Source organism: Hyperoodon ampullatus, assembly GCF_949752795.1.
Source record: "Hyperoodon ampullatus genome assembly, chromosome: 19".
Taxonomy (NCBI): Eukaryota; Metazoa; Chordata; class Mammalia; order Artiodactyla; family Ziphiidae; genus Hyperoodon; species Hyperoodon ampullatus.
In genome coordinates this window covers 19,109,953-19,121,241 of record NC_136932.1, presented here as the reverse complement: position 1 = coordinate 19,121,241, position 11,289 = coordinate 19,109,953, and the positions used below count along the sequence as shown (strand labels likewise).

The 11,289-nt window shown below is 43.8% G+C and overlaps 1 protein-coding gene across 1 annotated transcript in view; it reads right to left on the bottom strand.

The window, feature by feature from the left end:
- Positions 1–332: 332 nt before the first annotated feature.
- GRB2 (growth factor receptor bound protein 2) overlaps positions 333–11,289 on the bottom strand; it is a 62,422-nt gene continuing 51,465 nt past the window's right edge. Inside the window, exons 2-5 of the mRNA XM_079725830.1 lie at positions 10,440–10,537; positions 4,329–4,451; positions 1,401–1,569; positions 333–648 (exon numbers count right to left, since the gene is read on the bottom strand). Coding sequence (XP_079581956.1) covers positions 463–648; positions 1,401–1,569; positions 4,329–4,451; positions 10,440–10,537 — 576 coding nt within the window. The 3' untranslated portion in view covers positions 333–462. The remainder of the gene's footprint in view (positions 649–1,400; positions 1,570–4,328; positions 4,452–10,439; positions 10,538–11,289) is intronic.

The following is an 11,289-nucleotide window of genomic DNA, read 5'->3' as shown; positions in this document are numbered from 1 at the left end:
CCCGCTCCTGTGTGTGCGCATGTAACGCAGGACACAGAAGCGGCTGTTCTTCTTTCTGTCGTCCCGACTAAAACAGACATTTTGCATAGAGAAAATATCAGCCCACGTGGTTTCTTTTCTTTTATTATTGGCATCAGCTAGGACTATATGTGGCATTAAATGTCATGCACTGATGGACAGAAGAGGAAACAGGATGAAAAAAAGGACAAAGGAGGAGGAATAGGAGCAGTGGTGAAAATTTGTAATAAAAACTCTTTTCTTAATTTATAGGTAAGTTTTGGCATTGTTATATCCAACTCCCCCTCCCACCCCCCCGAGTTCCAACCAAAGTGAGAGGGTCACCAGGTGACCCAGCTGGGTATTCTGAGCTCCCTCACAGGCTGCTGATAGAGGCAGCTCATGGGTTTAATTCTTTTGTACGTGTTTAAAATTTTTCACTTTCTTTAAATAATCTCTTGACTCTTAGACGTTCCGGTTCACGGGGGTGACGTAATTGCGTGGAAACATGCCGGTCTGCCCGTGGCAAGCCCCCTTCCACCAGTTGGGGTCTGAGTTATCCATGACGTGGATAAAGTCTCCCCGACGGAATCCCAGCTCTCCATCCTCTTGGGGATCAAAGTCAAAGAGGGCTTGGACGTACGTCGGTTGCTGCAGAAGAGGGGCAGGGAGAAAACACACATCGCATCCCTGATCGTGGCCAGCCCCTCGTAAGCGGACCGGTGATGGGGAAACTGATGTGTGCCAGCCTTTTCACATTTCCTGAAATAACCCCTCACTTCTCCCCTCCCCACCAATTCTTACAGTTTACTCGAGGTGGGTGTCGTGCAGTCTTCACCAGTGCTCAAAACCACTAGGGTGTCCCCACCGTGGTGGCGGGTTACACCCCGGCATCAAGCAAAGAGCAGCAGCTACTGCTTCAAGGGGAAAGAACTTCAGAAACAGCTAGTGGGGTTTTGTTTACAATCCCAGATGTGAAAATGGTTTAGTTCCGATCACTTTATCACTTAGAAAATCCTTAAGGTTTTATACAGTCAGAAGAGTAAAAGCTTGAATAAAATAAAGTGGTATTAACCATTACATGTGAGAAGGATTTTAAGAATGAGTGTGGACTTCATTCCCTTACAGTACGATTTTCCTCAAAGTTTACTTCCAGGCAAAGAGTATTTGAGGGTGTGTTAAAGACCTTCTTCCAAGAGACACAAGGTAACTAGCAACACAATGCTTCAGAGAAGCAGCCTCTGGAAAAGCAAAACTACTTTTTGTTTCAAACTTCAAATCTTTAACATGACTTAACAATGAACACAGAAGGTCCAGAAGTAACCTTTTAAAACAACGCCTGCTTGCCTGAGGAGCTGTTCTTAATTGCTAAGAATGATCTCAATGTCTCTTACGAGGCTTACCTGTGGCACCTGCTCTATGTCCCGGAGAAATATCTGCTGGTTTCTGGAGACGGATGTAGATCTGTGATAATCTACCAGCTCGTTCAAAGAATTGAACTTGACCACCCAGAGGAAATACTTTCCAGCCCCGTCTCGGAGCACCTTGAAGTGCTGTACATCATTTCCAAACCTGGGGAGGGGCAGAGGATACACGTGAGAACAGGCCGGAGGGCTCTGTCCCGGCTACCCAGGGGCCACCTGACCACCAAGGAGGTGTCCTGGAGAATCTGTGTGCTGGCCATGCCCCTCACAGGCTGGGTGCCCAGGACTGTAGCACAACTTGATTTCCTGGCTGGAGAGCACCCTGAGACCCTCCATTAGCATGACAATTACCAGTGACAACAGGAAGAATCCGCGCCAGACAGGGAAACCCTGTCAGTTTGTCTAATTCTGAAGACATTTGTAAATAAAAAGAAATGTCCTAACCTATAGAACGCCTCTATGTGCCCTGCACTGTGCCAAATGAAAAACAGAACTGAAATCTTGTGTGACATTTGAAGACTACAAAAGGTAAGATAGGAAGTAAGGTGAGGAAAGGAGGGACTGGACAACTTCCAACAATTTTCCTGTAACTGGGAAGAGTTTAAAGTCATGTTTTCTACTCAGGGATTTTAGTTCTACTTATGGGGTAAGAATCTCAAAAGCAAAGAACATGCTGGGACAATAAATAAGGGGTCACCCCCCATAAAAGACTTCTCTACCACCTGGTAAAAAGGCAAATGCTCTCTTTACAATGGCCCAGAAAAACAGCATGAGCCTGGCTGAGTGGGAATGGCCCACCACCGTCGTGCTGTCTGCCTAGAACATCAGCTCAAACAAGGCCCTGCCTGTCCCGCTCTCTGCCGAGTCCTCGAGGTCCACACCAGCGCCCAGCCCTCAGAAGACGCTCTATGAAGATCTGTTAAATGAACGACTAAGAGTCTTTCCTCCCATCGCTGGTATTAAAGCGTAAATACTTCTTAACACCAACCCAGCAGGTGGCAGCACTGAGCTTTAAGGAAGCCACTGAGTACAAGTGCGAAGTGCTTAGAAACAGCACTATTTCATGGGAAAAACGGTGGATGAGGAAGAAAGCTTTAGGAGGAAGAAGGACATACCGAAATGGCACTTCTGGGCCCATGGGAGCCCACTCCCACAGGGCAACGCAGGTGGCTTCTGAAAGGGGTACAAGGGTCCCTAACGGTGAGCTGTTAACTACCGCAGTTTTTCCATTAGACTCAACACCTTGAAACTCAAGACTGCACACTCTTGAACCTCCTTGGTGCAGGTGCTTGTGTTGTTAGAGGTGGTTATGACATCTGTTTCAAATTTTATTTCTAAAGCAATAAATACATGAACTCTTTAGAGGTTTTATTTGATAAAACGGAATGGTCTGGGAGGTTCCCGACAGCCAGTGCACGAGCACGGGCGGGCGGGCAGGCAGCCAGCGCACGGTCATCAGACAACGGAACTCGGACTGCCATGGGGTTTTTGGCCATCATTCAAGGATTAACTGCTTGTACTCCTTGTCCTCCACTGTTCGATTTATACTCAGGTCAGTATAAAACGTTAAGGAAAACAGAGGCGGAAACACAAGTTAATGAGAAGCATAAGGACTCTTCCACCTCAAGGTGCTCTCAGACCACCAGGTCTGCAGGTGTTTAATCAAGCACATCAAAAAGCCACTGTTTCTAAGCATATGGGAGTAAGGGGTGCACGGGAACTCTCTGTACCTTCCACTCAATTTTGCTGTGAACCTAAACCTGCTCTAAAAAAGAAAGTTTCAAAAAAAAAAGCCATTGTTAAAAGAGGGAAACTATTAGATCCAGTTTGATTTTTTTCATGTTGGGGCTAAAACCTAACTATACTGGAAATGTATCTGAAAGATACTGCAAATGTCACCTGAAACCACCTCCCACATCTTCACTGAGAAAAGAAGCACAAAAATTTTAAATTTAAATCTACATTAAAGAAACCCACACTTTTAACTGCACATTTGGTCCTAAAATGAAACAAGATACTGAGCTGATTTTTGAAACTGAAAAATCTTTATATCATTTGTAAATGGCAAATAAATTGTTTTACAGCCTTCATTTAAAATGTATACTAAAGTGATCTGAGTTTTTAATCTAGTCACCTCTTTGTCACAAACGATGAAGTGATTTGTAAGATTCCTAGGGGAGGGGTTCCTGTGATAATGTATTAACTAGAAACGGACAGAGTCAAAACACATATGGAAAAATGACAATTTGATTCAAAATCCTTACATCACAGATGGGAAGTGATTAGCTTAGGATCCTCAAAGTTCCAATTTATATTCTCCATGATTCTCAAGGTGGTATAACTCCCTGCCTTCCCCATTCCCTGCATACCAGCTCCATTCCACATTTAAATTTACCACTGGGGAAAGCAAAAACCCCCAAACCCCTGTGGTCACCTTTTAAGTCAGTGTGAGGCCTAGTATGACACTGGTAGATTTCAGCGAGACACCTAGTCAAGGTGCACAAGGCAGCTGACCTGGTGATCAGCTGCTGTTACAGAGCTATAGGAATCCCACAGAGGGCAGGGGTGCCCGGATGAGGGAAGAGCCGTGTGTGTGGAGAGCACTGCAGAGTGGTGGGGATTGGCGAAAACTGGCAAGTATTTGCTCTCTGAAGCTCAGCTGCTGCTCAGCAACTAAAGACGGTTTTCACACGGGAATCTAAATCCAGTGCTGCTAGAGGTCATTTTTAAGAGGAGCCAGAAATTAGGATTTTAATGTAAATTTTTCTGATTTATAAAATACTGTTTAGGCTAAACCTCTCCCAGTTTGCCACCTTTGGTGTGTGTACCCAGACATCTGGCCTCTGGCTTCACAATTTCCATCAGCTGGAGAGAGGATTCCAGGCAATCAAAGTAGTAAATACTTACTTGACAGAGAGGGAGAAATCCCCAGGAGCACTCTCGCTCTCTCGGATAAGAAAGGCCCCATCGTGCCGCTGTTTGCTAAGCATTTCTTCTGCCTTGGCTCTGGGGATTTTGCCAAAAAACCACCTAAGGAAGGAAGGCAAGCCAGTCAACATCTGCTTCCCCACAAAGAAACGGGATATCCAGCCTCCGAAATGTGAGTAACAGAACACTCCTCGCTGGAGGAAGGGCCTCCCTCTCTACCCTCCTGTCGCCACATGCCCCATCACGCCTTGAGAGGGGGACCATCTCCCTTCAACTGTCTCCTCCATTCCCCAGTGACTCAAAAGACACAATCATGGGCCACTTTCTATAGAGGAAGACACTTAAAAATGGGCCTCCTGGGCCAAAGCTCACTGGGCCCCCAACTGACTCATCAGCAAGGCAGCAGGGAAAGCCCTGGCCTATCGATTTGAGCACATGATGAACCATTTAAGGTGAGACAGGCCCTTCCTGCAGCCACTTGATAAGGCAGCAGCCTTGCTACAGTGGGATGAAGACAAACGGGGGTAGGAAAGCTGGAAGGCCCAGAAGCTGGAGACAGGGCCACTTCTTGTAACAGCACAAAGGGAAGAGGTCCAGGCTGTGAGGGAGCAGCCTCTGCTGGTACCTGTGCTTGGCACTCCTCTCAAGGCCACTCTGCTGTCACTGCTCAAGAGTCTGGTTTTCAGGAACCATTAGGAATGCCATGCTTTACTGTGTACAGAGGCAGCTAGTTGCAAAATTCACTTTTTCATTTGGAGTAACTTACAGATTCTTCTGCTCCCAATGCTAATTGACCTTGGTCACAAGAGAAAGTGGGTGAATTCGTGGAAAAGGGTAGGAGCAGGTGGGGCTGGGGCTGACCAGGAGGAAGAGGAGGAGAAATCTCTGAAACAGCTTCAAGTCACAGGAACCTCACTTCTCACAGGAAAGCCACAACTAATTAGGATAGATGACTGTGAAAACAAGGTTCTCTTTGCAAACTTGTCTTTACTGTGTTATTATTTAAAAAAAGCAACGATGCCACTTGTAACTAATAAAGATCTACCTGCTTCATCAGACTCGTACATGGTAACTAACATGCATTAAATATACTTACTTCCAGGTGGGCCTGGAAGTAAGGCCACACAGGAGAAATCATGTAGTCACACAACAGAACTATCTCCCACTAGGAAAGGACAGCTCATAGTGTTGAGATCACGTAAGTACTTTCTGTTTTCATCTGTGCTCTCTGGTTTACATTACAGTGCCCGTGCACTCAGTAGCCATTTGGCCGAGAGGTGGCGAGAAGTTCCTCCTCAACAGTCACATTCTTTCCTCTTAGGCCCCCCCAAATCTTCCTACCAGGCAGGCATTTTCCTTTCTGCTTTCCTTTTTAAGGTATAAGTAATGAACATAAATTAAAATAGCTTAGATGTATGTGAAGTAAAAATAAAAAGCAAGACTCTTCCCTCAAACTCCCCAGAGGCAGCAACTGTTGGCAGTTAGATGTGTATGTTTGTGGACCTTCCCTTATGGTGCACAAATAAATAGATATGGTGGCAGTATTTTCTTCCTCTCAGCTTAAAATTAACTCATTTTTATTTTCAACTAGGAAAAAAAAAAAAAAACCTGTGGTGAAGCAAAGTACTCTAACTGGAATTTTTACAAAGATTTACTTCGTAAAAAACACCCCTGTTATAAGCACCCAGATTGAAAAATGGAAAATTAGTTGGAGACCATTTTATTAAATAAAGACTTCTTTTGTACCTGCTCCCATTTTCACTAAACACACACACACTCCCTCCCCCACCTTCCTCCCTCTAGAGAAAGAGGATGTCCCACAACATAAGGGATATGACACTATGAGAAACAGCTATCACTCTCAGTTAAAACATTTAATACCACCATCTTACACTTCCTTAGCATTTTATACTGTTTATAACTTTGATTAACTTCTTTTAATGGTGATATTTACGTGTGACTACATGGCTATGGTCAAACTTTTTAAAATTTTTAAAAAGATGGGTTTATACTACAATACAAATAGCAAGGAAGAAAGCTAATGGGAGAAGGCAGCTTATTTCCAATTCAAGTCTTTATTACATCCCATAGGCACCCATCCATATGCATTTAATGTGAAAAGCACATATTTGGATCCACCCCCAGTATATACAACTCATGTTGCAACACTAATGCCAACAATCATTTTGTAGTCTGTGTTTAATTTGTTAGCTCAAATGCTATATTAGGTCATACTCCATTTTTTTTTTTTTTTTTTTTTGCGGTACGCAGGCCTCTCACTGTTGTGGCCTCTCCCGTTGCGGAGCACAGGCTCCGGACGCGCAGGCTCAGCGGCCATGGCTTACGGGCCCAGCCGCTCCGCAGCATATGGGATCTTCCCGGAGCGGGGCACGAACCCGAGTCCCCTGCATCGGCAGGAGGACTCTCAACCACTGCGCCACCAGGGAAGCCCCATACTCCATTTTAAACTTCCCTCTTGCTCCCTAACAAAAACTAAAAAAGGGAAGTAAGGGAGGCTGGGGAGATGGAAGGAGGGGCCTGGTACTCTGTACTCTCCCATAGCTATGAAACCAACACTGACCCTGTACTTATGGACATCCAGTCACACAGCAGCCCTCTTAATGTGAAACAGGCCTGTGAGGCCCACCACTGCACAGGTATAGGGTGATGGTCTTTTCTGGCAATATGGTTTCCTTTTTCAGAGCCTGGATGGATGAACACTGCCTGCGTTCCAGCTAGAGTCTGTGAAGAACACCACCATGGGGCCTGGACGCTTCCTGATCAATTATTATTCCAAAGTTCTTTACAGTGGGGAGAGAGGAGCAGGCATGAGTGACTCTTCCTAAAAAGCTAATCCATCAATCAGGTCAGTAACTACAACTATCCAAGGAAGGTGGCCTTTCCTATGTTCCCAACAGTCAGATTTGAAATGCCGATGTCACCTGAAACAATCTGAAGAGAAACAAGGATTTAGAGCCACAGGCATTTTATTTAATATAAAAATTACAGTCTGATGTTCTGCTGAATTCCCCTTCAGCCTGGAAATATGAAAAGGGGACTTCCCTGGTGGCGCAGAGATTAAGAATCCGCCTGCCAGTGCAAGGGACACAGGTTCGATCCCTTGTATGGGAAGATCCCACATGCTACGGAGCAACTAAGCCCGTGTGCCACAACTACTGAGCCCGAGCGCCCAACTACTGAGCCCATGCACCGCAACTACCGAGCCCATGCACCGCATCTACTGAGCCCACGTGCTACTGAAGCCCACTTGCCTAGAGCCCATGCTCCACAACAAGAGAATTCACTGCAATGAGAAGCCCGCGCGCAGCAACGAAGACCCAACACAGCCCCCCACACACAAAAAAAGGAAAAATGAAAAGGAACTTAAGTTGATTTTGTTATCACTGGATCTAATGCTGAAGTCAGCGAACTATGGCCCTCAGCCTAAATCTTTCCAGTTTTGCTGTGACCCACAATCTAAGACTATTTTAAAAAATTTTAAAGGATTGTTTTTAAAAATTCAACTGAAGAAGTATATGTGACATGACAGAGACTGCACATGGCCCACAAGGCTTAAAATATGTATTATCTGGCCCTTTCCAGAAAAGGTTTAGCCAATCCTTGATCTATTTTGAGGACGATTGTAGGAATAGATGTGCACCAATTTTTGGCTTGTGTGGACCGAGGTAGGATGCACTATGTGACTCCCAGTAACCACTATCCAACTGCTTCTCCCCACAGGGTATATTCCGTGATGCTGTCCACGAAAAGCCCACACAGCCCCCCCAAAGCAAATATGGACACTAAGTGGCCACAAGAATGAAAAACTGTGCTTAGTACACTTCCCAGGAATCTATAATAATCTCATGCTCATCTTTTGTAGTTTCTGCCTACACTTTAGTAACCTGGGCATGGCTGTGTGTTAATAACAGCCAATCTAACATCACAGGGACCTCAAATGAGGGACATTATCAATCCACTGACCAGGGGCCACAAATCTTTTCCACGTACGCCTCTCAAGATTTAATACTTCTGGCTTTTATAATCATGAACAAATTGGTCCCAGCCTTTGTACAAGAATTTGCATCTGAGTGTCAATTCAAAACTACTTACTGAGCTACTATGTGCAGAGGCAAGGCACAAGTTACAAGCGAGTATGAAAGCAGAAGACATAAATTCTTCAAGGAATCTAATATCTTTTTTAGGGGAGAGGGGGAGAGATCAAACTCACATAGTTACAAAGATACACGATAGTACAAGTTTCAAACAAAAACTAGAAAAATATACTTTACAGTTAGACTGGTTTTCTCCTTTTAAATCATTCAATGAAACATTTAGTGAGCCATTATAAGGTGCCTGGTTCTTCTTGAAGTATAAGAAGTTTCCTTGAGGACCTCACAGATTCTTCATTATAGAAACTTCTGCATAGGTATCTTCCTATTACCAAACTGCAGGGTAATCCAATCTCTCTCCAGGCTTCCTGGATGTGCTCTCTCAAAGAACTTGCCATTAACTACAAGGACATTTTACTATACCATAATTTAACTACAGAACCTAACTTCCCAGCACCTAGCACGGTCTCTGCACATAGTGAGAACTGTGCAAGAGTTTAGCGACCAAAACATGAATCCAACAGACAGTTTTAGGGTGAAGCTCCTGAAGCATCTGTTTTGTTTCATTGAGGCAAACCATTTTAGAACAGATTCAGTTCATAAGGTAGCATTTGGCTCATGTTTAGTTGCTAGTGGTGGTTACCTCTAAAAGGGGTACATGTATGGTGAGAAACTCACATTGCTCTATAGTTTTCTACACTGTGAGTCTTTTATAATGAGAACTCTATTCATAAATCAGGAGCTTGGGATAAACATACACAAACTGCCATATATAAGATAACCAACAAGGGAACTCTACTCAATATTCTGTGATAACCTATATGAGAAAAGAATCTAACACAATACTGTAAATCAACTACATGCCAATAAAATTAAAATATTTTTAAAAATGAGAACTATATTAATTTATTAATTCATAAATTAGTGGTTTTGAAATAAAAATACTGGAAGCTTTCCTAATTTGCAACATAAAGAGGAATGAACTAGACCGTTGTCAAGGCCCTTTTGAGCTCTACAGCATTCAGTTCTATGTAAGATGACGTAACAGCTGTGTAAGATAAGATGTGGTTAAGATCTTTGCTCCTGTACTTGGGGGAAGAGAAATGACAGGGACACATCAGAACAGTGACAATGGGGGAGAGGGACAAATGGGCTGCTACTCGAGGTGGGGCAGTCATCTAAAAGTCTTATTTACCGTTTTGTGTTAAAACAAGTAGACACAGAGGATCTACCATTTCTTCGTGTTTCAGTGGCATTCTAGTCTGAGCATTAAATGCTTCAGTTCTCCCTGACATACTCACAAGAAAATGACTGCTTTTGAGGGAGGAGCAGAGACAGTAAAAGAAGTGGTGGGTAAGGGTGGGAGGAAGGTGGTCTGTAAGGGCTCCCAGGATCCCACCATGTCATGTATCAACAATAAACGGTTCTCGAATTAAAAACAATCTTTTTTCCTCACCGCTCTCAGCAGCCTGGAGTAGGAGAGCGCTTTGTTTTCTCTGAGGTGGGAACACTGAAATGGAGGCGCAGGGCAGTGAGTATAGTGTACATTTACCGAGGACCAGTGATATGCCAAGTAATGTGCTCTGGCGATACCAAGGTTATTAAGATATGGTCCCATAGGAATATCAAACATGTCAATACAAAACCACGTGATAGATACCCTTTCTAAAACTCAAAAAATGCAGAATTATGAAACACATCTGGCACAAAGGGTTTCACAGAAAAAGAATTATGGACCTGCGTAACTGTTGTTTTATCATTTGAAGATCACTGACCGTTATCTAAAACATACACTATTATTGACTATTATGCTCTCATTATATACTCTTACTAACATGGAAAAATCAACGTGCTTTGTTAATTCCCTGAGAAGACAGAATAAAAAGTATGACACCCATCCCAATGATCTCAATTTTAAAAACATCGTTTGAACAAGCAGACGGGTCTGACCCTGGAGGGTCAGCAGAGCCCAACTTACGGATGTGGTTTCATTTCTATGTAATTCTTGGGGATGAAGCCGTCTTTCCCATTGAGCTCTGCCTTGTACCAGTTCTGATCACATTCTTCATTCAAAACCTGAAAAGAATTAAGACAAGGAAAAAAAAGCAATCATTTCCTTTTCACTCTTAAGTGGGTAGCCATGAAGACGACTATGTTGCCTTTTAGGTTTGTTTGTAAAAGGTGTTATTTGGAGTATTATCAGTTACATGGATGCAAAACTTCTTGTAATTTTTAAAACAACCAGCATTATGTCAACTCTGATACTTAAACAGAAAAAGGAATTGTGTCTGGAAATGAGAATTCAGGTTCCCAAACATCTAGCATTAAAACCTCAGTAGAAAAGCAGAGGGAGGGAAAAATAAAAGATGAGTTTCTGTGAGGAGATTTCTGGAAAACAGCAAACACTGACACTGGAGAATAAAGGGAGAGAGTAGGTATAACCGCACAACTGGGCAGCTGTAACAGAGAGAGCCTGAAGACCTCTCCAGGGATCTTCAAGCCAATTTCCAGAATCACAGAGATCCAATCTTGGGATTTCCTCATACTGTCTCTAGGTTATCCCAAGTATGGGTCAGCCACCGTCCCGATGCTACCTGCATGCACAGCCATGTGCCCCTGTGTGGGAAAACCGTATTTTAATGAAAAAGCACGGTAAGTCCTACTGACTTCTCTTACCCTCAAGGGCCACGATGTGTCCAAGTTAGAGAATTCTGGAAGCACACCAATGGGCCCCATTCAGGGGGAGGCCCAGAGACCACACAACTGAGCCACTGCATTCTGCAAAGTGAAAACAGCCTACCCAAGGTTATGGGCTAATGAATCCCATG